This window comes from Bacillus rossius (assembly GCF_032445375.1).
Source record: "Bacillus rossius redtenbacheri isolate Brsri chromosome 9 unlocalized genomic scaffold, Brsri_v3 Brsri_v3_scf9_2, whole genome shotgun sequence".
Taxonomy (NCBI): Eukaryota; Metazoa; Arthropoda; class Insecta; order Phasmatodea; family Bacillidae; genus Bacillus; species Bacillus rossius.
This window is the reverse complement of record NW_026962013.1, coordinates 35,313,797-35,339,222: the sequence shown is the minus strand read 5'-3', so window position 1 is coordinate 35,339,222 and position 25,426 is coordinate 35,313,797. Positions and strand designations below refer to the sequence as shown.

The 25,426-nt window shown below is 34.6% G+C and overlaps 1 protein-coding gene across 4 annotated transcripts in view; it reads right to left on the bottom strand.

The window, feature by feature from the left end:
• The window catches only part of LOC134543176 (E3 ubiquitin-protein ligase RNF19A-like), a 254,720-nt gene that overhangs the window by 52,774 nt on the left and 176,520 nt on the right, over positions 1-25,426 (bottom strand). For all 4 annotated transcript variants that reach the window (XM_063388062.1, XM_063388064.1, XM_063388063.1 and 1 more), the window contains 8 exons: positions 23,495-23,759; positions 21,353-21,519; positions 18,033-18,222; positions 16,725-16,839; positions 10,627-10,817; positions 9,601-9,745; positions 9,135-9,271; positions 1,809-1,906 (listed from right to left, as the gene is read on the bottom strand). In XM_063388062.1, coding sequence (XP_063244132.1) covers positions 1,809-1,906; positions 9,135-9,271; positions 9,601-9,745; positions 10,627-10,817; positions 16,725-16,839; positions 18,033-18,222; positions 21,353-21,519; positions 23,495-23,702 — 1,251 coding nt within the window. In that variant the 5' untranslated portion in view covers positions 23,703-23,759. The remainder of the gene's footprint in view (positions 1-1,808; positions 1,907-9,134; positions 9,272-9,600; positions 9,746-10,626; positions 10,818-16,724; positions 16,840-18,032; positions 18,223-21,352; positions 21,520-23,494; positions 23,760-25,426) is intronic.

The following is a 25,426-nucleotide window of genomic DNA, read 5'->3' as shown; positions in this document are numbered from 1 at the left end:
CTTTCCAAAATCTATTTTGATCACATATGCTTGTAATGTGTACAAGCAAGATAAATACAAGCAGATCTACTTGTAACTCGCATATACGTACTAAGTAAAACAAGTACTGTTAAAAAAGCAAGTGCATATTAATTAGAGGACATAGTGCATGATCAAGTGAAAGATCTTTGGCAAATGCAAGACTAAAGGAAATTAATCCATGTGAGAGAGTCCTAGTAAATAAGGGCAGATTTTGATGTTGACATGAATTTCAAGTTTTATGATTGCCAGGTTAAGTAAGTAGGATCAGTACTTCTGTTTCGTTGCTGTTGAAAGTTCCACAGCAGCAAACTGCGCACAAATGAACGTCTCTTACCATGTTATTACACAGTAAGGGGTAAAGCTTGGTTATCAAATTAAATAATCACTGTGTCTGAAACAAGAAAGTGCTTCTCAGCCTAGTCATACTGCCATGTGGACTAACACAAAGGCTCCACTCTCCAAGTGACTGCACCACTTTGGCACTAGTTTCAAAGTCCTACTCAACAACTTCCATTCAACAAATAATGGACTGGAAAATTAAAGTGATTGCCAATCAACTGTGTTGACAGCTGTTTGCAAGTCAAATGATTGTGAGGAGGAAAAACCTTTTTTGATCTAACCGTAAAAAAAGATTAATTACAACACCAAATCACTGAACAGAAAAATTCTGACCCAGAAAGATTCACTATGCAATATGAAAGCCACTCTTACTTTAACCCTTCCTTAAATTTAATTAGCCTTAATATCTCAGTCCCTTTTCCATTATATTTTTTCTTCAATATTATATTTTCTGAGCTACGGAAAAAAATCCTCATAATAAACCAGCGAGTTGATTACATACACTTGCAGAGACATGCAATTTTCTCCCCACTCCACAAAAACTCACACCGAAGTTTATGATTACGACCAAAATGCAGTGTTTTTCATTAAAATCTGCAAGACTTTTGAACTACTGTATAAATCAATGACATCAAAGGGCAAGCAACCACTGAACAGATAATGTATTTGTTAAATAAACTATTTTGTCAGTAAAAATTTCTTTTTTTTCTATGTACTGTTACTTAAATATTTCATTTTAATATTTCATTTTTTTTTGTTAGCATTTACAGTTTTCGCGGATTTGTTTCATAGTTATTTTAATTAAATATGTGTACAAAATTTTGTGTCATCGTTGTTAAACATGTGCATTGCCATAGCAAACATAAAACTCTAGATTAATGAAATAAAACTACTATAGTAATAGTTATTTACGTCAAATATTATTTCTGTTTTAAACTCCAAAGTATGTTGTTTTTAACTCTAAAAACGTTAATCTCACTAAAAGTCGACTATGTTAAAAGAAAATTGTGCCACTAAAATCTCACACAATTTCATATTTATTATAGTCAAAAATGTAAAACTATCCTCTTACTGGCTCCATACGACCAACTAATTAATACATCAGATATAATGAAGTAACGGTGTGATAAATACTATCCAAAATGTGTGTTCTTACACAAAGGTCACGGTACATACAGATACATAATCATCAATAGTCTTTTAACAAAAAATGTTGTGTTTGTAAACATGTAGCTTCTTTCTGCGGTAATCTAAACGACCTTCATCATTTACTGTGTCTTATATCGCACAACGTATGGTTATACTAACCCTGCAGAGCATAAATTATATAAATCATGCAGCACATGCACTATAATACCATTATGCTAAATTTTCCAATACATTAATATATACATACAATTACACACAGCAGTTAAACATGCACTACACTGGTGGATGACAGTACTCACAGAAGCTGTGACTCCACCCGCAATGGCTAAGTTTCGTTTGTGCTTGTTGGCAAATTCGTAGCGAGAGTACAATTTCCTCCCAACCCAAACAGGAATACCTGAAAATAAAATAAATTACTCACACCATAGTCAACTTAGAAAATATTATATTTTACTACATTATTAGTTTCTCTCCCTACTATGAAAAAAAAAAAAATAATAATCTCAGTTTTAATATTAGACAAAAAAAAATATCCTATTACCTGAAGTAGGTGTTGTAATTAAGTGAACGGTTATTACAGTAATTACTAAAATACTAACTTTTTGTTTACAGAAGAACTAAAAAGAATAAATGAGCAGAGGAACTAAATACTTAAATACTTTATGACAAAAAATTCTTAATATCACATTACTTTTAATAAAATGGCTAAATTCGGAAAAACAAACTGACATATTCAGGCAGATACTGGCATCACCAGCTGAATCCTCCCCCCCCCCCTCCCCCCCCCCCAGATATGACACATTTCCAGTTTAATATTACAACATCTGCAATAATTACAAACTACCTACCTAATTTATAGTACACAATGTTCACGTCACACACAAAGATTACGAATTCATACATTGACCTTAAATTCTTTTTAGATCAGAACTATTGTAACAAGTTATACACAATATAACTTGCTACCCAGTTGTATTTACAAAAAAAGTATATTAACAAGCATAGAGCAAGAAGCTAATGTAAAATGGCAAATAAAATATGATTCTTTCAGTAAAAAAAAAAGTAAGCTTATATTCCAAAATAGTAGTACATTACAATAAAAATCTAGTAAAGATGTCAAAATAATAAAATATTTCCTAATTATTCAATAGAATATATTATATTTCTCTGGGCCCAAATGTTTTTGCATGACCAAGGTATTTTTCTTATTTGAGTATATTTTTTTATATTTTGAATACATTACTATAATTGCTGGAGTTTCCTCTCCAATTTTATCCATAAGACTGGTTCTAATCTAATATAACCTAACCAAATAAAAAACAAACCTTCGTTTATGTTAACACCAGGAGGGAAAACTGAGAAGGTACACTGAACTTCAGACTACCTGTGTTCATTGACTTGTGATACCTTAGATAATATAGTCATAGATAATCTGTAAACTTATGAAACATAATATAGGCCAAATAAAGTATTTTAACTCTCACTGTAGTTATATTTATAATGGATGTTTCATTGCTTATTTAAAAAAAGTACATGAACAATAATTTATTTAATAGAGATCTCCATCATCTTTACAAAAAGGTAATAATTAACATTATTAATTAAAAAATTGACAATCATTCCATCTTTAGACTTTTAACATGAAGACGAACTTCTAAAGGTGAAAAAGGTAGCCAGTTATAAAACTGAGCTTGTTAACAATAACTTATTTATAGCCAGGTATTAGGTGTTGAAATGGTAGCACAGAGACAAAGTCTTCAGTTCATATGATGTGGATGGACTTGGCTTAAGTAGAAAATTAACTGTGGGGATCGAACCAATAAGCTCGCATACAAAAAATGGGCCCACATCCATCAGTCTGACAGACACACACCTTGGTGGACTTAAATTCTTTGAATTTTATCTTTATAAAGAACCAAACACTTTACACTGCCCACTAAACAGAAATGTACTGCAACAAAGTTGCAGATACACAATTAATTAAAACAAATTATCATAGTTAAAAAGTATATTCTCTCGTGAGTTACAAGAGATAGTGGGCGGGTGAAGAAAACAGGCGAAAAGAATTTTTATCATTTTGAAGACCATAAATATACCTCAATCAATTTCATGGTGACACATCACAAGAATAATTACACATTTCGATCAGCAATTCAACACAAGCAACAATGAACCTCACTACTCATGTTAAAGAACCCATTGGGCAATGGGCAAGATGAGTAATAAATATCAAATCAAATGAACACGGAAAAATTACATTACTACTGCTTGGATTTGTGGATGGCACATATATGCCACCAGGGAGAAAATGAAGTGAATAAGCAAGACAAAACTGCAAGGAAATATTTATGATCAAGTACACACTACGCCAGGATCCGGTTGGGCAAGCAGGCATGACCCTGTAGAAAAGCACATTCTAAAGCTAGCACTGAACATCCCGCAGAGAACAAGAGGGCTTGTAACTGGAGGCTAACTGTATGGTTAATAGAATTAAATCAGAGGTGAGAATTACGTTAAAATTAAAACCAGGCAAATAAAATGGGAATAGATAAATATAAAATTAAATAATAAAATTTGTATATAAATAAATAAATACATAAATAAATAAATACAGAACAAATAAACTGAACTCTAATTAGAGTTACAAAATATTGCTGAAACAAAATAAAAGAAAAAACCAGGGCCGAAGTTTGAAATGGCACCGGAGTCTATCGAAGAGACTCAATACTAGCCATTTAGCTGCAGTTTTTAATTAATGTTTTTAAATTATTTTTCATGAATTGTACATAAATTTAGCACAGTGACAATAAAACCCACATATTTGATGTCTGTTCAAAAGCATACATTTTTTAATTATTGAATTTGTATTTATACTGTTTTAGCTGTAATTTTTTAGGAATAAAATTAATTAAACCTTAAATGTTATTGTATGGGTGCTGCTAACTGAGAATTGACTGTACTTGGCTTTATTCAGCATTTACAATCTGGAAAGCTGAGTACTGAAAGATTTTTCAAAACAAAAATGATAACTAAATAAACATTAACACTATATATATAGTGCATATGCACACCCAAGGAGACATTATTATAGAAACTGTCTCTACCTATCGGAAGTGCTCTGAAATGATTATATTATGGTGTTTATGAAAAGTTAAAAATTAGACTTCAGTAACAGAAGAATATAATATTCATTATGAAGTACCTCACTTTCAAGGACTTCTCTATAAAGAATATAATTTCAGATCAGTAAAAAATATTTCACTTTGTAGCAACCGAGATTACTCTTTCCCACTTTTTATTTGTTTTAGTTAATTATTTTATTATGTTGTCTTATATTCAGTACTATCTTTGAATATATATACTGTATAGAAGTCGCGAGTGGATAGGATTTACTCTACGTTTTTCAGAAGCGTATGATGAGCAGCTTGGGAACTTCACCGCTGCAGTGCGCTGCCGTAACATCCTGTATCGTCTTAGGTTGTTATTTGCACGTTAGAGCGCAGCGCTGTCGCCCGCTGTCATTCCCCGCTCCCCTCATCCATCATTCACTGCAGCTCAAAGTCGTTCAACAGGAGTGGGAAGGGGTGTTTGAAGAGTTGGACACTTGTCCGCTAGGGACCACCACAAGTCGATGCCCTAGAGATGGTGGCGATTGCGGCGGTGAATTAACCAACTACCTCAAAACCGTATTAGAAATTTTAACCTGGGCTGGCGACTTCTATACAGTATATATATTCAAAGGTACTATGGTTAGTTTTCCAATGTTTAAATAACATCTTTTTATTTATTTCAAGAAGTATTCCTGTGTTTGCTGTATATTTTATGATTGTAATTTACATTATTTCATTCTTTCTAAGTTATTCTAATAATATGCTTGCTTTAAAGTGAATAATCCCCTAGGCATTAATTTTACCTGTTTGGTTGTGTATTTACATTTTTATGTTTTTAATGGTTGCTTGTTGCTGCTTTGTTCGCAATTACTTGTTAACGTAATTTGCATCAATATTTTCTTTGTTCTCGCCATGGTTTTTGGTATGAAGGCAAGTTAATGCAAAAAATATTTTTTTTTGTGCACATTTAAATAAATTTTGTTAATTTTGCAATTTTCCAAAAATAATAATGCAAGAGAATTAATCAAACTTGTAATAATATAATTTTTTTTAGTTTGAATAAAAAACAGATATTGAATAAAAAATTATTCTTGAATACTAATATTGAATTTGAATACTAGGGATTACAATTGGAATTCCATTATTATTTTTTTATCCACAACACGTAAAAAATACATAGTAAAAATAACAAGGTAAATATGTAGTGTAGTGGCTTCTGGAAAATTAGACAAATAACACTTAAGTGAAAAGTCAGCTAGGTCAAGTCAGCTACAATAATTATATGCAAAATGTTTCTTAAATATACATATTTTTTTCTAATGAAACTTTCCCTAAGGTTTTCATTTGCCTATTTCCCAGAACCAGCTACTCATATGAAGCTTCAAAATATTTACAAACCGCAAATTACCAAAAAAATCCAACACATTTTTTTAACAATGTGAAATTTTATTCAAAAATTTTGATTAAATAAGCTCATATTTACATGTTTAAGCCCAATGTTATTCACATGTTTTAGTTAACGACAGCCAGGTAAACTGTAGTTTAGTTCACCAACATTACGAACACATTTTCTGCTAATTTTCTCTGAAATCGAGAACCATTATTTATGTTTGTTTTGTTTTTAAGTAGTGTCTGTTAAGTAATGTCTGTTTCATTATTAAAGTTACATAGACAGCAAGTAAGATGGTACAGTGTCGCATGGTGGTAGATAAATTGTGACTATTGAGTTATATTCAGTTTCAACTATAGCGTTTACTTTTTATGAATGGTCATTACAAAGAAGTACGTGTTTTGTGTTGTTTTTCCATGGTATGTGTGACAAAGTGAATACAAATAACAGTTTATTTTCAAATTTCAAATGTCAGACATATTCTACATTTTGAATTGTCCACCCAATTTTCTTCCTATACTGTTTTTTCAATGTCAGTAGTGAAATAACTTAGAATTACGGTATTGTTAAGTGCTTAAAATGCTGAGTATAATTTTGATAATGCAGGCCAATTAAAACATCTAACTGGTTATTTATATAGCACATTTGACTTAACCTCAACAGTGAACATTGGTGTACAACAAACGAGGTATGTGATGTAAAATATCTGTTATTTTAAAAAGTGTTAGTTTTTGAAGTCAAATAAAATACGAATAATGAACTACTTGTACTCAAATTCGAAACTTTGAATAATTGCACAGGCCTGAAAAATATCTATATTTGTTCAATCGGTAAAAAATCATCTACAGCTCCTACGGAAGTGCAGATTCTGTAATACATTTAACAAAAGCCAATTTGAACTGGCATAGATCTAATCCATAGATTCTATTTATGATAGTTTACTGTAAACAAAAGAGCAAAACCGAGACCATATAGAATACCTGTTCAATAATATACAAAGATGACTCATACATATTCTTCGATACTTATAAATGACACCTATAATGAACTCTTGGAGAACACACAAAATCTGTATGCAGTTTAACTTTGCTGTACATGCTCTAAACAGTTTATTATATATAGACTCTCTTCTCTGCTTTCATACAACATCACCAATCTAGAGCAAATCAACCTCCTTTTGAGAGACTTATCTAAAGTGAAACTGTACATTAATTTTAGAAACTACATGGTGAATTGCGATAAAACTGGAATAACACCTAAAAGTATGTAAATACAACAAACAACATTGAAATTCAAGTTAATACAACACAATGCACTGAAATGCAACTAAAATAATGAAACGAATCTGCATTTTCAATCAAAACTTAACTCTAATGACAAATATGAACTCTTTAAAATATCAAACTCAATGAAAGTCTTTTATTTAGCAAGAAGTTTGTACCACATTTTATGCAAAAAAATTGATAAAAGTTTACTTGTTTTTAATTTTGCAACTGCTATTGTTACTCATTTTAACATTATGACGTTAGTACATTTTTGAAAAGCAAAAAATACTTAACAGATTTGTTTATTTGTTCTGAATAGTTAAGACATGCTAATTACAAATAATTAATTAAATTGTAAATATACATAATTTATCAATTAAATAACACTGTTTTGGAGAAATTAGAATCATTGAACATTAAGGGTCATCTTTTTTCCGCAATATGCTACTTAAAAAAAAGGGATTTCATGAAAAATACAATTTACACAACCGTAATCTCCTGTTTTAAAAATGAAACTGGCGTGAAAATAAAACATTCAATTTGTTTATTAATTATACATTACTCAATTCAAATAGCAATTAATGTAATTTTACAAAAACTATCTATAATCCAATAGCAATTAGGTACATACATTAGCATATGGAGAGGGAGGGGGGGGGGGGGGGGGGGGGGGGGGGGGAAGCGTGCCCCTCAGGTAACAGAGGTGAAAGTCAACAATTTTGCAGCTTTGAGTTAGTTATGTATTTCACATCTGAAATGTTAGAATTATTATTTGGTATGGCAAACTAAAATATGCAAAATATTTTATTTACACCACTATATTTTGAAGTCCCTCATATTACACAGGACTTTCAGAATTTTACCATATCTGTTTGAATAGATGATGACCTTGATTGCAAGCCAAATCCTATTTTTTTACATCCCTCCAATTAACAAAAATTTTATTTTTATTTTCATAAATTCCAGAATGACTTTTACTTGCTAGTTTTTCTAAATTCAATCATGTTTCTACGTCCTTCACCACCACACTTTCTTATCATAGACCTTATATTGGCATAGTTATAACTCTGGCATAATGTACAACTTTAAGGTTGTAAATATTATTCTGCAGAGTTTCTTTATTGTTTTGTAACACGAGCTGCAGATGTGACACATTTTTTGAAACAATAACCCATAACAGGCAAAGAATTTTTAGATTTTCATAAACCTACATCAAATTCTGATTAGCGCAATGTGTCTACCATACAATTAAAGTTAATGCAACATTTGAGAAGGGAAATATTTTGTAACACAGACAAAGAATACCAAAATGAGAAATAGATATGTATAGGGTGCATTCCATGATGATACCACAAAAACCGGTGGGTATGGAGGGGGGGGGGGGGGGGGGGGGGGGGGGGGGTTGTTGGAGAAAAAGTGCTTAACCTGCTTATCTTACATAATTTTTGGTAGCTGTAAAATATTAAAACACACCCTGTTTTATTCGCCATATTCATTTTTATGCAACCAAATGTTCTGTTTACACTTTTTTTTTTTTTTTTAATGTTGATGGAGAATAAAATATTTGCATATGGATATTGTTTCTACTGCAATATATTACAAAAAGGTGACTAAAAAAAACATGGTCAACAATTATAATTATTTCAATTAATACTGTTAATAATAAAGAATATTTATACAATTTTTTTTTCTTTAGGTGTAAGTCTACTTTTTTATATCTGTGTGCGATCCCAGGCTAACTTGTATTTTTGTAAGCAGCTTTTAAGAATAAAAACTTTGACCTCTACATTCGGGTAAATACAGTAAATACATTTCATAAGTATTTCTCTGCTACGAGATGTTTACGGCGATGCAACGTACCAATGATCATAGCAGGAACAGCTATGCCTGCCACTAGGCCAATACCAACTGGCGCACCAACCAGCGTCCCAAGCTGCCATAGGATCTTCTTCTTACGAGACCATGGCTTCTTTCCCCAGAATGTACATCCCGATGGACTGAAACCACAAATATTAAGTCCAGACACACATTTCTTAAGTATGTTCTTATGTCTAAAATACAAAACTAAAGATAGATTAAGTTTTACTTTCATAAATGTACTAATAAAATGAAATGTGCCTCATTTAAAGTGGCGTGTTGAATCCTTGGTCACTGAATAATTTTGTCTATTACATTATGAAATATCCTACAGGTGTTCAAATTTTTTGAATAATGAACCATCTTGATATCTTTGATTGAAGTTTAGGTGCATTCCTAAATCATTACTGATTCACAGCTACCCTAGTTTAAACTTTGTAAGTAGCAAAGTAACACAACGCCATCACACCTGAGGTAATGCAGATCGCTGATCTCCTTCATGCACAGCCAGCAGAATTCTGCACCACAGACCGCACACGTCATGTGGTTACAGGAGCCATCGTCCATCTTCACTATCAACACTTGGCAGCGTGGGCACGGCTTTATGTCGTCACCTGCAAAGTGTCAACACATGTGATAACCTCTCACTGTGGTCGAGTACAACATTACATTACCCCGAGGCATAACTTCACAACTGTGAAGCCCTGCTTGCCTCTCGCCAATGCAATCCCAGTTCTGATACCAGCTGATCCATAGACACTAATGTTTTTGCTATTAATAGCTTAAGAAGTAAAAGTGAGTTAAAAGGTTTTTCAGATAAATCTCATTTCAGCTGCTCTAAATGTACACTACTATTTCACTCCCATTCTCATACTTCTGGCCAGTGGCGGACCCAGGCGCAAGGATGGGAAGGGGGGAAAAAGGGGGGGATATAATTATCACCCCCTTAAGTTATGAAAAAATTTGAAAACTATCAGTGAAGACCGTAGGTTATTTTGTGTGATGCAAGATGAGCTGTTAGGTACAACACCTGCAATTACAAATGCAATAGTAATGTACTTTTTTTTAATATACTGTTCAAATGTTAAATTTCTTTAATTTTTTCCACCCATTGCTTTGTTTCATCTTAGAAATTTTATTCTTCCAAATGATCTGAAATTGTACTGTACAATCCCTAAAAACAGTACATTTCGTACAGTATAACAGTGTGCAACATTTAACTAAATTTTAATTTGATTTATTAAACACATCAAAAAATAATTAAATTTTGTAATAGTTTGGTTATTGCAAACCTCGTTATTGCAAAGTGACAAAATTATGGTCCCTTTAGGTTTCTATAACTGAGATTTGACTGTGTTTTAATAAACTGCTTTAGATATTATGGTAGCCAAAATCAATACTTACTCACAGTGCTGTATCTTGCTATGTAATCTTAAGAGTCCAGGTGCAATATGAAAACTGTACTTAACGAAGAATGTGAAAAAACTACACTTACGATGCTGTGAGTCTTGGCTGAAGCTGATCGATGATGAGCGAATGTTGGGGGAGCGTTGAGCGCGGGCTGCATCACACGTCTGGTTGGGATGCCATTCTGCTTTGCAATGGTAGCAGAAGTACGAGTCGCAACCTGGCCGCTCGCACTTAATCTTGGGGCAGCTGGCACATCCAGCTGCTATCACAGCAAAACTAAAACATACAGTAATATATCGGTTACCATTTTTGATAGGAACAGATAAATAAACATACATACCTAACTTTGAAATATTCTATAATATAAGTACTTCACAAATAATTTTCTATTTTTTGACTAAAGATAGATGAATCTGAAAATTTTTTTAGTGAGATCAAGCCAAATTCAATTATAACAAGAACACAGAGTCAAGTCACATTGAGTTCAGACTTATAAATTTTTAGTAGTGTAATTGAGACATATTTACAAAATTTTCTGTATCATTATCATAACTTATTCATCATATTTTAATTCATGAAAACATTCAATCTTTAAAGCATATGTATTGAAATACCATGGAAGTGTTTTATTTGAGATATTTTGAGCTTTGCTTTTAATGAAATTGACTTGATTTTCATATCTTTTTCTCATTTCATTTCGGTCATTTCAGAACAAAATACTTTTTCATTGTTAATGTTTGTCATCCATAGAACTTCCAAGCAGTAACAGTTTCTTAAATATATTTCTCTTAGCACTGCTTCTTCTTGGTTGATAGCCATTTTAAACAAAGAATTTTACAAAAAGTAAGCTTTCTTGTTCGAGCATCACATTGATGGGTAAATATGTAGTTAGGCGATATTTGTTAAAAAAAAATTTTTAATTCAGAAAATACTTTTATTCTATGCTATGCGGGGATAAGAAATTACAAATACTTTAGGAGATATCGCTGTTCTTATTTTGCAATACAAGACCTGTGCAATCATTCGACCACCGTAATTTTTATTTTGCAGTGTGTTCGTGAATGCCTAATTAATTAAAATGGTCAATTAGGTAGGTCAGTTACATTATAAATACTTTCAAACTAAGCGAACATTAAAAATAATATGAATTAATTTTAATGGTTGTTTAGTTTTAAAGTATTTATAATGTAACTGACCTGACCTAACAAACCAGGACAAAGGATGAACAGTAGGAACTCACGTAATTTTTTTTTTTACTTATTACTTGCGCAACAATATCCAAATAACAAAAAACATTCTCCAATAAAAAAAATTGATACTCGTAAACAAGAAACAATGGTGAACGCCTCAAGAAAAACAAAATTTCATACTCGTAAACAAGAAACAATTGTGAATGCCGACATGAATGCACAGGTATTGTGATGAAAATTAAAAAATTCGATATCTCCTAAAGTATTTGGAATTTCTTATCTCCGCCGGGTTTAATGAAAAGAGGAAGTTAAAGAACATAGAATAAAAGTATTTTCGGATTTTATAAAATTTTTTTTAACACATATCGCCCAACTACATATTTACCCATTGATGAAGACAACTGTGCATGGGGCGGTCCTTGAGTCTTTTGTGATCCCACACATGAGTCAAGAACACGCATATATTAGTTGTTCAGATACAACCATAGTGCAATCAGGTCTTTGCCCTTTTCTTAGAGCAGAACTAAGGAGTAACTAAGATAAGCTATGTGTACTTCAATGTCAGTCAGTACGTATTGTACGGTTTTCACGACCTGAAGGTGAAGCCTGCCCTGTCGTCTTGCTGCACTCAGGACAACACTGGTGAGATTGTTGCCAATGCTAATAGTTTCAGCTTCCTGGAGAATTAGAGAATCAACAGCAGGCATCATATATGGAGTTCCAGATATTCGCCCACATGTGGTTTCATTCTTCTATCCTCATCATCCTGCCAGTTGCAGACAACTTAGTGGTCAAGTTTGTACATTCTCGATGCTGTAACTAACCCTGCCCTACCTTCAATGTTAAAGGAAATCTGTACCAACTTCTTATCATCTATATAAAAAAAAAGTTATTTCATTGCAGTAATCAGCCACCACAAATACTTCCGTAACTGATAATACTAATTTATTAACAAGTCTGAATTGCACAAAGCCCAATTCGTTGAAAAAAAATTAATAGGTTAATATTTTTCTTGTTTTTGAAATGATTGCTAAATCAAATAAATATTAACTTGTAACATGCAATTATCCTGCCATACCATAAATATTAAATGCTTAAACTGTGCAAGAATCCAATCTTGCATTTATTTTATTTTACCTCATACTGCTTTTAATGTGTAATATTTAAGGTAAGTTTATGTATTTATGTGATATTTGCTACATGTAATCACCCAAACATGTGCATGAACTTTTGAGTGTATAACTTAAGTTTGACACAGAAAACAAATACCCTTCACTTCTGTTGATTGTGGTATTACAGTGTAGTCCCAAGTAGAGCTGTAGTATCATGACAGTTCACAGTATAGGCCCGAAAAATTTAGTTGAGTTCAAGTAGTTGCAGAAGTTTTGCTTTGTGGTGTAGCAAAATGAAGAATATTATAATGGATTATGCTAAAATACTAAGGATGATTTACCATTATATGTTGGACGAAGAGTCAAAACAAATCATGCATTCAAAAACTTACTTATACAGACAAAAATTTTTATTCAGTAGGTATGCAACATTATTTAGGAATATAGCCTAATATTAAATATTTTAATATATATTTTAAATTCAAAATTGTGAAATGAAGTAAGTATAAAATAATATCACATGTAACTGAAGTTAATGGGGTAACCACAGTAAACAAGATACCTAGTTCCACAGTACAACCTCTACAGCCTATAAAATAATTATGAATTCAAACATATAAAACCAAATATTTGCACATTTTCATTTATTAGGTAGTGAATACCTAATATTTTTCAGTTATTATGTGAGTTTTAAGGCAAATTATATAAAATATTCTAGTCCATCCTCAATCATATTGTTGATTTCCCAATGTTCATAATAAAATTGTGGGAGAAAATGTAATCTTTTTTTCCCCCCTTTAATCAGTATGTCATTATAAAAAAAGTGGAATAGAAGGAAATGGGAATTATTATATTCATTTATTTTGGTATGATCTCAAAAACTCTGAACTGAATTAGATCCTGCATACATACACAAACCAGTAAATAGCTACAATTCCATGTCTTCTAAAAAAAATACTAATTATTACTATTTAAAAAACTTTTTGAAGGGGTTAGAGTATAACCGAAAACAAGTGGTGTTTTATCACATTTCTAAACTCTGCATGGTATTGACAAAAACACATGGCAACATAAGTAAAAGTATTTACTTTTGCATTATTACTTGTACACAAAATGTCATATAAAGTCATGGGATGAATTATTTTATAATATTAAACAGTGGTGTGTGATTTAATGGCCAATAAGCATGCCAAATGTGTACTGACTGCTGTAATGATGTTGTACATGTTGTACATGATGCAATGTTGAGCAGGGTCGACACACATCAAGATTCACATTTTGCACCAAGCAACAAGGAGATCACCTGGTGGACAGGTTTTCCCCTTCCCGATGTGTATCCTCCTTGGCAAGAGGGGTTCTTTCCCTCTTGCACGTACCCAGACTTGGTAGACAAGTTATGCCTCAACGACAGCTAGCATTGGTGGGGTCTTCATTGGCTAGGCCTCATTGGTGGAGCGCTTATGGCAGCAGGTCAGTTTAGAGAGACACGGGGACGTTGCACAAGGAACATAGGGCCTAGAATGCTACTTTACCATAATGCTTTACTTTCTTTAATACTAATATCAAGTTGGTTTTCTTGTTTAGTTGAAGCGGAACACTATGTTCGAGACTGCAATGAGTTATGTATGACTGTTATGAGTGCTTAACGTGCTCTTAAAATTTGAAGGCATAAGAGACTCGGTGGAAGTGTGTGAATCCACTTTAAGGAAGTTTGTGAACAGCTCGCAAAACCGCATATGAGCGTGCACGCTGCTGTCTTAAGGGCAAAGGATATGTTACACAATGTGGATGCAGGATGCTAGCTTTCGGAGTTGGGAGATAAGTTTCGTGATTTTTAAATGCATTTACTGCTTATGTAACAAGATTGTCTTGCGTAGAATACTGAAAGTTAATGATGGATGTACGAGCTACGAAGGTTTGTTTTGAATTTTCACGTCTTGATGTTACATGGGTGTCTACTGTTATGCTGTCGATGCTCGAAGCTATTCATTTGTGCATCAGGGTGTGACTGTTTTGACACATGATGCCTAAAGTTTGCAAAGGAAGGCTTTTGCATATGTAGTAACAGAGCCTATGACTAAGGATTTGACCTACAGATGTTTCCCAAACGACGTTTGTGGTAAATGTAATGTACCCATGAACACTATGAGTTATGTTCTCTTATCGCATGATATGCAATATCTACCTACGATTTCATGTAAACGTGCATATGCGCAGAGAACATAAATATCCGTAAATAAGTTGTATGCATGTCAAATTCTTTAGTTGGAGTCTAATTTTGTATAATTTTGAAGATCATAAATCATAACGTAAATATTATAACAGTTAATATAAATAATTATAGATGTAAATTAATCTTTGGTGTATGTTAACAAAAGTTTTAAAATGCCATGAGCTTTGATAGAGTCCAACTTGCCTCATGAATACTGGCATTGACTTTTGTGTAATCATTTGATAGTAAGCTCTGAAGGTCGCTGACCTTGGAGTTGTAACAGATTCTTTTAATGTGTTAACTGAAATGATTAAACAGATGATCATTCCTGGAGTTTGATGTTTTCTGTTGAGGGCCCGTACTTTGCAACAATAAGACACACACGACTTGGAACATCAGCTCGGGCCTACTAGAAGTCTCTCCCTTGTATGTCTTGTAAGAAACGCATAGGTGATGTTGTTAGTGTCCATCCCTGTGTGTGCAATGTAAATACTGTTGAGACTCGTCCTGTCTATTACAATGAGCTCGACTTTCAGCTCAAGTCGAGCTTAAGCTTTGCACTCGATTTAGGTTGAATATTTAAGTCTCTGTCATCTCTAATCTAGTTTACACTACAACACAGATAACTGAAGACTGATAAATCCAACCCATTCACAGCAAGTTTGAAAAGTAATCAAAATGATCAAGAAACTATAAATTTCATGTTCAAAAAGTTAAAGTATGCCTAAAATAATTTCTTCCCCCAAAATGAATAGTATTAAAATTCAATTTTGTAATATTACTCATTAAATAATATTAAATAAAAAACCAAATTAATAACTTTAAACTTGAATTGAATATTAATTGTCATAAAAAGCTTGAATACAGAATAATTCCCTTATTATCTGAACTTTCTATCCTTGATAAACATTTATTTTATATTTTATCAACAGTAATTTTGTGGGGTGGTGTAGGGTGGGTGGGGTGGAGGGGGAGCGGACAGAACACACTGGGATAGTGATGAAAACAGTGGATTCACATTCCCGAAGACCTTGGAAAGAATCCTGGTCCAGACATCCTGATTTCACTTTTTCATTGTTTTCACGAAATGTCTCCACAAATACAGAGATTGGTTCCTCACTATAGGCCATGGCTGATTCTTTCTCCAGTTTCCTTAAATTGTGATGAGTGAATTTGTATTGATTGACCCCTGCTGTGAACAAACTTTTAAGCTCCATTTTTTTTAAATAAACAAAAGTGACTGAGCTTTGCACTACAGGCCAATTAAATCTCCTCATTCCTCAAATACCATCAAATCCTTAGTATTAACATAATTCAATATTCGAGGAAACAAATTTGAAAAAAAAATATTAGCGGAAATAAAGTAAATTAAAAAATTCAACAATGATAACCTATCCTGCTACTATTCCCTAATATATTGTAATTTATCATGTGTAATTATATAAATAAAATTGATTTAGGAAACTTAGTTTGTGAGAAAATATTTAAAGGGTTGAATTTTTAAACACCATAGTTAACATTATTATTTCTTGAGACATAGATTAGGATTCAAGGGGTATATTCAAGGTACCCTTTGAGATTCGCAATCGAGATTCGGATTCGAGAATTAGGGATTAGCTAACATAATTTATTTACTTCTTGGCCCTGGAGCTCAATCAGAATCACCCACCTGCAGTCAGGTGCTGGGCACCAGCGGGTGTCAGGATCGACAGCTAGAACTCGACGCACCATGAAGTCTTCATACTTCTCGTAGTGAGTCTTATCATTGAGGATCATACGGATGTCTGCAACAGTCAACACATCATGCCGCAACAATTATTCCCTTATTTCTTACAGCTAAAAAAAATCCTGACATTACAACTCATTGCGAGATACAGTGCAGTCTTCAATTAGGCACCAAGAAAACTGCTCGTTGGGGGTTGGGGGTTGGGGGTTGGGGGGGGGGGTGTAGAGGTGGTGGGGTGGGGTTACATAAAAATAATATGATAAAAATATAGTGACCATTTGTTTTTATAGTAATGATTTCTTTGGACTCCCAGTTCAAAAGTAGTGAATTTTCAACTTTTATCAGGCTAATATACCTAATAGAGAATTGTGTAATTAAAAGAACACTACATAATTCTGTAGTAAAAGGTCTTTAATCCTGCATGTTAGAAATTTTGGCCATGCCAGATAAGTGGTTTTGACAGATTATCAAATGTGAATATAGTTTTAATGGGAATACCAAATGTGAAATGTGAACTGTATCCTGCTATAAAACAGGAAAAACTGAACTGAAATTAAAATCAACAATAACAATAACCTCCGGGCAAATTAAATATACTGGCGACACAGTAATGCAACCTGGTGGTCAAGGTCAAAAGCCAAACTCCACCCAAACAAAATTCTAAATATAAGTGGCTCATTTAGTGCTGGATTACAGAAAGTGCAGAGCCATTGAATGCCACATTAAAATCCTTCATTTTATAATGATAGCAACATCCCTGAGATATAATCAGTACTCTACAGTCCACGCATACAAATATTATGTTAAGGACAATTGTTATTTATTTATTATTTATTTATCATCTTTATTGGTGGCGAAGTGAAGGCAATAAGTCTTTTCTTACACTAAACGACATTCAAATATTCTCTCCATTACAGTGAATACTAAAAAAGAAAATAATAAAGCATAACAAAAATATACTTGATAATAATGTATTACCTATCATAGAAAACAAAATTAAATTTTAACTAAATGTTCAAAGATAAAAAGAAAACTAAATCATATGTAAGCATTAAGCATAGGCATACACCTGTGGGAATGTAATTAAATGTTCAAAGTCACTCGTTACCAATATAAGCTACTATGAGATAGTATTACATAAATACCATTTACCCACACAGGTTTCTACCGTAGGTAAGCCAGGGAGTGAGCACGTCGAGTAGATAAAAGGAAAAATAAATGTGCACCGAGAGAGACAAAGTAAGAACCAACCATTGGGATGCATGAGTTCAGAACACTCCGGGCAGGTGATGCCGACCCGAGACTCGGAGATCTCGATGCGCAGGTACTGTTGGAAGCAGTCGTAGCAGGAGCAGTGGCCGCACGTCGACAGCTCCGGGAAGCACTCGAGCGGCAGCTCCAGCAGGCAGAGGGGGCACTCCGCCAGGCCTTCCTCCCCGCTCTGCGGACGGGGCAAACACCCGGGTGACAGCGCCCTCTCCCACCACCACTGCACCACTGCCATGTGTGAGCTCTCGCAACGCCCCCACACCCACACAACAAACCAGTTTTACATATTACTTAAAACAAAACAGCTTACTATCAAACGAGTGAATGGAATCGGGGTCATTAGAGACAATGTGGACAAGATGAGAATGGGGCACTGACCGAATGAATGGGCAGACGGAACAGGAGTTCCTTCAGAACAACCAACACCTCACGGCAACGGCCACCAGGTTTCTCACCAGAAAAATATCCAGGTTTGTTTGAAATCGCTGGAAATCCAACCCCGATTGCCTTGGTGAATTAACTATTGATGAAACTAACTTTCACACAGCAGGTTTTATATTTACACTACCTTTGACGATTACTTCATTTGTTTACATTAAAAACCACTAACGTTTATCGTTTTTAATTTCTGAATTACAAGTTTTTGTAAGTAGAAATGAAATGTTTAATTAAAACACATGAAAAAAAATTAGACTTTTTCATTTAATATACTGACATTGTATCGTGTATTTTGTATAATTTGCTGAAAATATTGATGGATGCTATATATTTAAACTCATGCTAAACTTACTAATTCTAAGATTATAACTACATAAAAAAAACACAACAAAACTAACAGTAAATTAAAATAATTTTGATGCCAGTTTTGAAACAAGTATGTGTCTACAGCCACCACAGAAAAAAAAAATATTAATGAGAAAATATCAAAATTTTCCACCTGCTTTATGATAGTGTTTTCTCAATTTTCAGACATTAATTGTAACACAATATTAGGTGGAATGTCTCCAAACTAAAAATTTGACATTAATAGTGCACATCATAACAGAAATGACAAATCTGACTCACATTTACTTTTCTCACTGAGTACCAACTTTCTTGGCAAAGAGAGTAGCCAGTTATATTTTATTTAACCTCTCCTCTGGCACCAATTCACTAAGCTACTTGAAATTGCACAAACACTACAGGCATGTGCAGTGCCATCAATATACAAAAAGTATGTAGTGGATGTGTGTGTATGTCAAAGTAAAAAATAAACTATGTAGGGAGGCCTGATGCAATGAGACTGCCAAGCCAAGATAAGTGTGCTACAAACCATACAGAAGTGGTTATGTTCATAAACTACAACTCATGTCAAGGGGTTAAGAATTGAACATTGAAAGATGAGTGTGTTGGTTACAAACAACCCCTTAACTTTAAAATGATTATCCAAAATCATTAACAGTGATGAAAGTCACAAGACAAATACAAGGTTTATTTCTTAGTTCCTTTTGTTTAGTTGCTTCTGTACATGAATAACCAAAACATTTGTGACTAATGCTTTATCTATGAAGTCACACAGATGTTCAACTGTGTTGATTGTAAATATTAATTACTTTCAGATCAGATTCACTAACTTATAAAATTTGTAAGCATAATTGCTCTTTTTCAATAAATCCTGGTACACAAGGACCTCTTTCTTGTACAAGCCTTGACATTAACCAAACGAGTGTTGTGTGAACGGCCAACAAATATGCTAGCGACTAGTGTACGCAAGTACTTGTATACTAGCTAGTGCCAAGTAGGATGGTTCTATTATTCTGTATCTTTCTGGTACAGATCCAATAAAATCGATAAGAAAATTATTCATAGATGTGTTAAAATAGAAAATTAAATGTTTGTTTCATCTTGCAATAATTTTTGCCCATTTAAGTGTAAAAATGTATTAATCATTTAATTTTAATATAAAATTGAAAATCTCACTGAAAATAATGCATACATAAACTTACAATGTGTGTACTGTCCACTATCTCCGTGGAAATAATAGTATATACTGTTTTTAACATTGTTACAGCCATCTTAAAAAGTTCATGATTAAGACAAAACAAAGAATAACCTATTACTTATACTCCACCTTCTCTGTTAATTTTATTAAGGTGTTTCTATTCCTAAGGTTTCTCTGGGTTAATCTGTGGTTGCAGTTAGAAATATTTACAATATGTTTGGGCTTGGTAAAAGTGGATTGCATCCACAGGTGTGACTTCAACAAAGTGAAAAACAACAATGGTGTATGTCAATATAATTTTTTCCCATTGCCGAATAATTTAAAGAACGTAAAGGTGGGTATCCATATGTTGCTTGTTATCGGTTGCGTGTCATCGTTACGTATAACCCTGTCACACGGTGCAACGATGTTGGAATTCCCACCGTGTCATTCATCCGTTACAGCGTATCCGTATAGAAAAAAAAAAAAAAAATGTTGCGTCGAGTAGATACTCTATAAAGGCCATCAGCAGCCATGAGCGCACGTCAACTTGCAGCGCCCGCCTTCAGTTTTATACACAAGAAATACCAGAAAGTCACCTCATTGGTGGATTTCAAAAGTATTCACAAGTAGGAAGCTGAAGGGTGATTCGATTTTTTCGGCTGATTAGAAGTTACATGCAGTGAGTGGAATGTACAAGAAGTTTACGAGAATGCATCCAACGGAATTGGAATTTCGTCCCGTGTTCGATTGGGCCGAAACACGGAAGTATGACTCACCACACGTCCTCTCTGGTTCTTCCGTCGAGCAGAAACATCCTTTGATGTGACGGAGAAAGACCGAAAAATGGCGGATCGAGCCCCGTTGCGTACAAGTTTCGACACGCAACGCTGCAACGAAGTCCCGTCCACACACACGCGCATTTTTTGGTCACGCGACGGGGCCGCGTCAACGTTGGGCTTGCGACAGATGGATACCCGCCGTAACCAGGGATGTCCACAGTTAGTACTTTCGTACTAGATCTAGTACTTTTATAAGTTTTTTAGTGGTCAAGTACAGATCTAGTACTTTTTTTCTTTAATATAATATTATTACAGTAACTCCAATATGTTTTATTATTAAGCGTAATTATTTTTAAAAACTATGTAATGTATGTGTGTGTTTGGTGTGATATATTTAAGTTAGAGCATTGCAATATCATAATAACTTCCTAAATTGTTAAAACCATAACAAATTATAATTTAGTACTTTTTTTTCAAATCTAGTACTTTTTTCTCGCCTAAGTTGGTACGAAATATTTTTTCCTTGTGGACACACCGTCTGAAGTACAACTGGCGCGTACCTTGCCGGCGTTGGCGGCGAACACGGACGCCTTGCTGGCGGCGCGGGGCAGGTCCTCCGGAGGCGGGGTGGCGGCCGCGGCGAGGCCCCCGGTCGGGCGAGGGGCGTCGCCGTGCTCCAGGTCCCTGGACGGCCCCCCGCCGGCGCCGCCTCGGCCGTCACTCGGGCCTGGTCCACACACACGGTCCACTCTCATTGCCGCGCTACAAGCTCGCGAACTCCACACACACGTCACGCTCTTCATTTACACGCAAGTCAATGTGTCAGCGTATTGTTTATAAACCATATCCTTCTATGTAGGTATACAATAAATGATACAAAATATTTATAAAATCCGCATGAGGAAATTATTTTATTTATTTATTGTTTATTAATGCACTCCGTTTAGTCCCAAATTAGGGACATGGAGCAAGTTAAATACAATTTCATACAATAGAAGTTAAATATAAATCAACAATACAAATCATACAATCATATTACAAATGGTTAAAATAATAAAAATTGACGGTATATAAACCTAAATCAGTTATAAAATAAATAAATAACAAAATACACACACACACACAGTAGGGCTATAATACAATCAACACCAAGCTATAATTATTTCGCTGGCATGTGGAGTAGCAACATTGGGCAGTTGGAACATTTTACTAAGCTGACATAACGACGGGAGATTTTAAGAAAAGCATATCAAGGGTCTTCTTCGTTTTGCCAAGATTCAACAAGTACAACACGCGATCAAAATTAATAAAAATTATTTGTCTCATATCTAAAAGAAATAACAACTTAAGGGTTTTTTTAAAGTTCAAACTCGATAGAATAAAATACTCGATGTCTTAAATATAAATAAAAATAACAGCTCAAAATCTTTTATTTATTGTTGCAAGGTTCGAGTTAGCATTGAGCTACTATAAAAACTGGCTCACTGCTGGGTGCATCACCCTGCGTGCCACAGCCAGGGCCTTCGGACCCGGTTGGGTTCCGAAATACTTTTTTTAAGCTTATGTTTAGCCTGAATCAGGGCAAAAATTACAATTCTATTGATAGTAAAATTGCCTGGAAACCTTACAAATAATGCAATACACACATATCAGGATTACAGTCCTGGTCACAGTAACTTGTAGTCATTTTTTTTGTGGGTTTGGGAAAGTTGTACATTAAGTAATGGAGAGGGAGCCTGACAAAATTATTTGCCCCAGCGCCCTTGGTTTCTCTCGATGACCCTGGCTACAACACACGTTGCTCTGATATTGTGTTGTGAATAAATACCCTTTCTCCTTTTCCGAGACTACAGGTGTATAAATGCAGTCCAACAATTATGTTCCTAGTGGAAATCAAATCTACCAAGGCAAGCAAGAACATTTACACACTCCCTAATGTGTAACCACTTCATACGAGTACGTGTTCGCATGCGTGCCACTGTAGAAACTCGTTCCGAAAGTTCGTTTCTGTTTACGTGATCCGTCTAAGTTTCTGTGTAATTGTAATAAAAAAAACCCTTAGGCCGGGTTTACAATCTACCTAAAGGAAGTAACGTCGCAACAACGCAACATGCCAGAACATCACTGGCTGTCGTTAATAAAGTACAAAAGTCAAAACGTCACCAACCCGACACCTTAAAATTGTAAATCAGTATAAATCGGGCTTCTTTTGATAATTCATGTTTATCATGAAAACATATGAAATCGTCGCTCAAATTATTTAAAAGTGACATTTTCTGTCATCGTGCGAAAGTTTAACACGCGAAAACATGATTTATATGATAAAAAAAAAAAAACAACACCGTGGCCTAGGCACGTATAACTTCTGCATCTTTTTTCGGAACACTTCAATTTAAAAATGTACAGCGCAAGGACATAAAAAAATACCTTCCAGGATTAAAATCTACCCAAAGCAACTTAGCTACATAAGGTTACAGAAATATTATTTTCTAAGGATTATTGTAATCCTGGTGTGGGCTACAATAAGTTATTTTCACACTATTATGCCTATAGTTCGGCATGCCTCAAAACATAATAATTTAATAAGCATATATATAACTTAATTTAACGCAATCAAACATTTGTCTAAAGCAGCGCAGCGGTTCCCACAAGGTGTTCCGTGAGTCAGGACGAGTGCCACATACAGGAGTCGGGGTGCCTACCTGGGGCGGCGGGGGCGGCGGGGGCGGCGGGGGCGGGGCTCTTGGCGGGGGGCGGCGCGCCGCGGGCCGCGCGACGCGCCACCAGCGGGCTGGCGTGCAGCAGCCTGCGCAGCGAGAAGCGCGCCAGCCCCCTCTTGCGCTGGCTGGCCGGCGTGGCGCACGCCGAGTGGCTGTCCCCATCGTGGGGCCTGCGCGTCCGGCTCGACATGGCGCCGGGGTCGGTCAGTGGGGCCCCATGCCGGCGGGCCGCCTCAGCTCCGGCGATCTGCGCCACACACAACCCTCATCAGCACTCAGCGACGGTCATGTTGCCACGCACAGAACAAGTACACACCATTTCAAACTGTTTCAGTCAATGTTCCGGGCGTCCAACCAACATGGCGCAGAACATGAGCTGAAAGGAAGAAAAAAAAAAAGCTGCTTCCCCCCCGTTACAATGTAATCATGCAGACGTAGCCATCACCCGAATACAATATCAACGAAGGATAGTTTACAGTCGAGTACTTAAGAATTAACACAAAAAATAGTCCTGTCCTCAAGTCTCGGTATCACACGCCACAATGATTTTTTCTTCTTTCATTTTGTCATTTATTTTATTTAAGGGATATTTCTGAAATTTTAACACGATTACTCTTCTTGCATTTGTTGTTCTGAAGAAAAAAAATATTTCTTTCTACAGATATTCTCTAAGTGTAATATAATGGGTGTATATAGCCTAGTAGCGTAAGTAATAATAATTAAAAAACATGAAATAAAATAAATGAATAATTAAAAAAATAAACATGGCGTATGATGGGTCCTAAAATATGGCTATATCGAGTGTAATGTCGTTAACCGACAAATATACTGAACTAATACTTACTGATGATTCTTAAAGGGCAGGGGGGATATAGGCACTGAAAAGACACCATTTTTGTTTCAACAGTTTGTAAGCCATAACAATTTCCTATGGTTCATTTTTCCTAATCGGGATTCGTTAGGTAAGAATAGTATATAATTATATGCAAAGACTGAACAAATAGTGACTGGCTGTTAGAAATAGTTTCCATTGTGAAGTCACTCGCGTTTAGAATTGACTTCAATTTTGTAAATGACTAAAATTGCAATCATAATGCCAATATAAACCGTTATGGTCTTTAATAATCTCTTGATTGTAATCTCTACCTTAATGAATGCAACTATTTAATATTAAACGTTATAATACTGTTTTGGCATAAAACCAGTTGAAAACAAAATGGTGCGGTTTGGTTCCTATTTCTCCTCCGGAAGTAATCAATCGGATAGCAGCATCCAGGGGAATGTATCCACCTACTTAATTATTTTAACAATACTAATTGTTTCAATAATATCGTTCAACAAAATAATAAAAAAATATTAAAATAATTAAGAAAAAATTGAAAATGAAAAAAAATATATATTTTTAATTTTATCCATCAACAAGAATATATAGGCCTAAATCTTGGATTAATATTTTTTTATTTATATTTTAAATATAGTCACATATTGTTGCGTACGAACACCAACCTCATCCAGGCGCCATGCTTGTTTACAATGCTTCCAAAAAAAACGGGAACATGGCAGCTAGATAGTTTCAATTATACTTGAAACAATTGCAAACAATAATACACAATCTCTCTCTCTCTCTCTTCCCCCCCTCCTCCCATTTTTTTCTCTCTATCCCGAGTCTTGTTGAAAAATTTCATTTACGTTGGCTTGAAATTTCTCCAGCTACTGAACCAAACTTCGTTCTAGCATTGATTTATATTTTTCTCTATTCATTATTCCTTCTACTGGAATATTTTTGCTAAGTTCGGAGTACGAAAACCTGCCCCAGAACATCTTAACTGGATGTTTGACTGATTGTACAATATGGGCTGCAGTAAGTTCTTCATCCACCCCCTTATGAACGAATTTTGATCGCTGGCCCTGCAC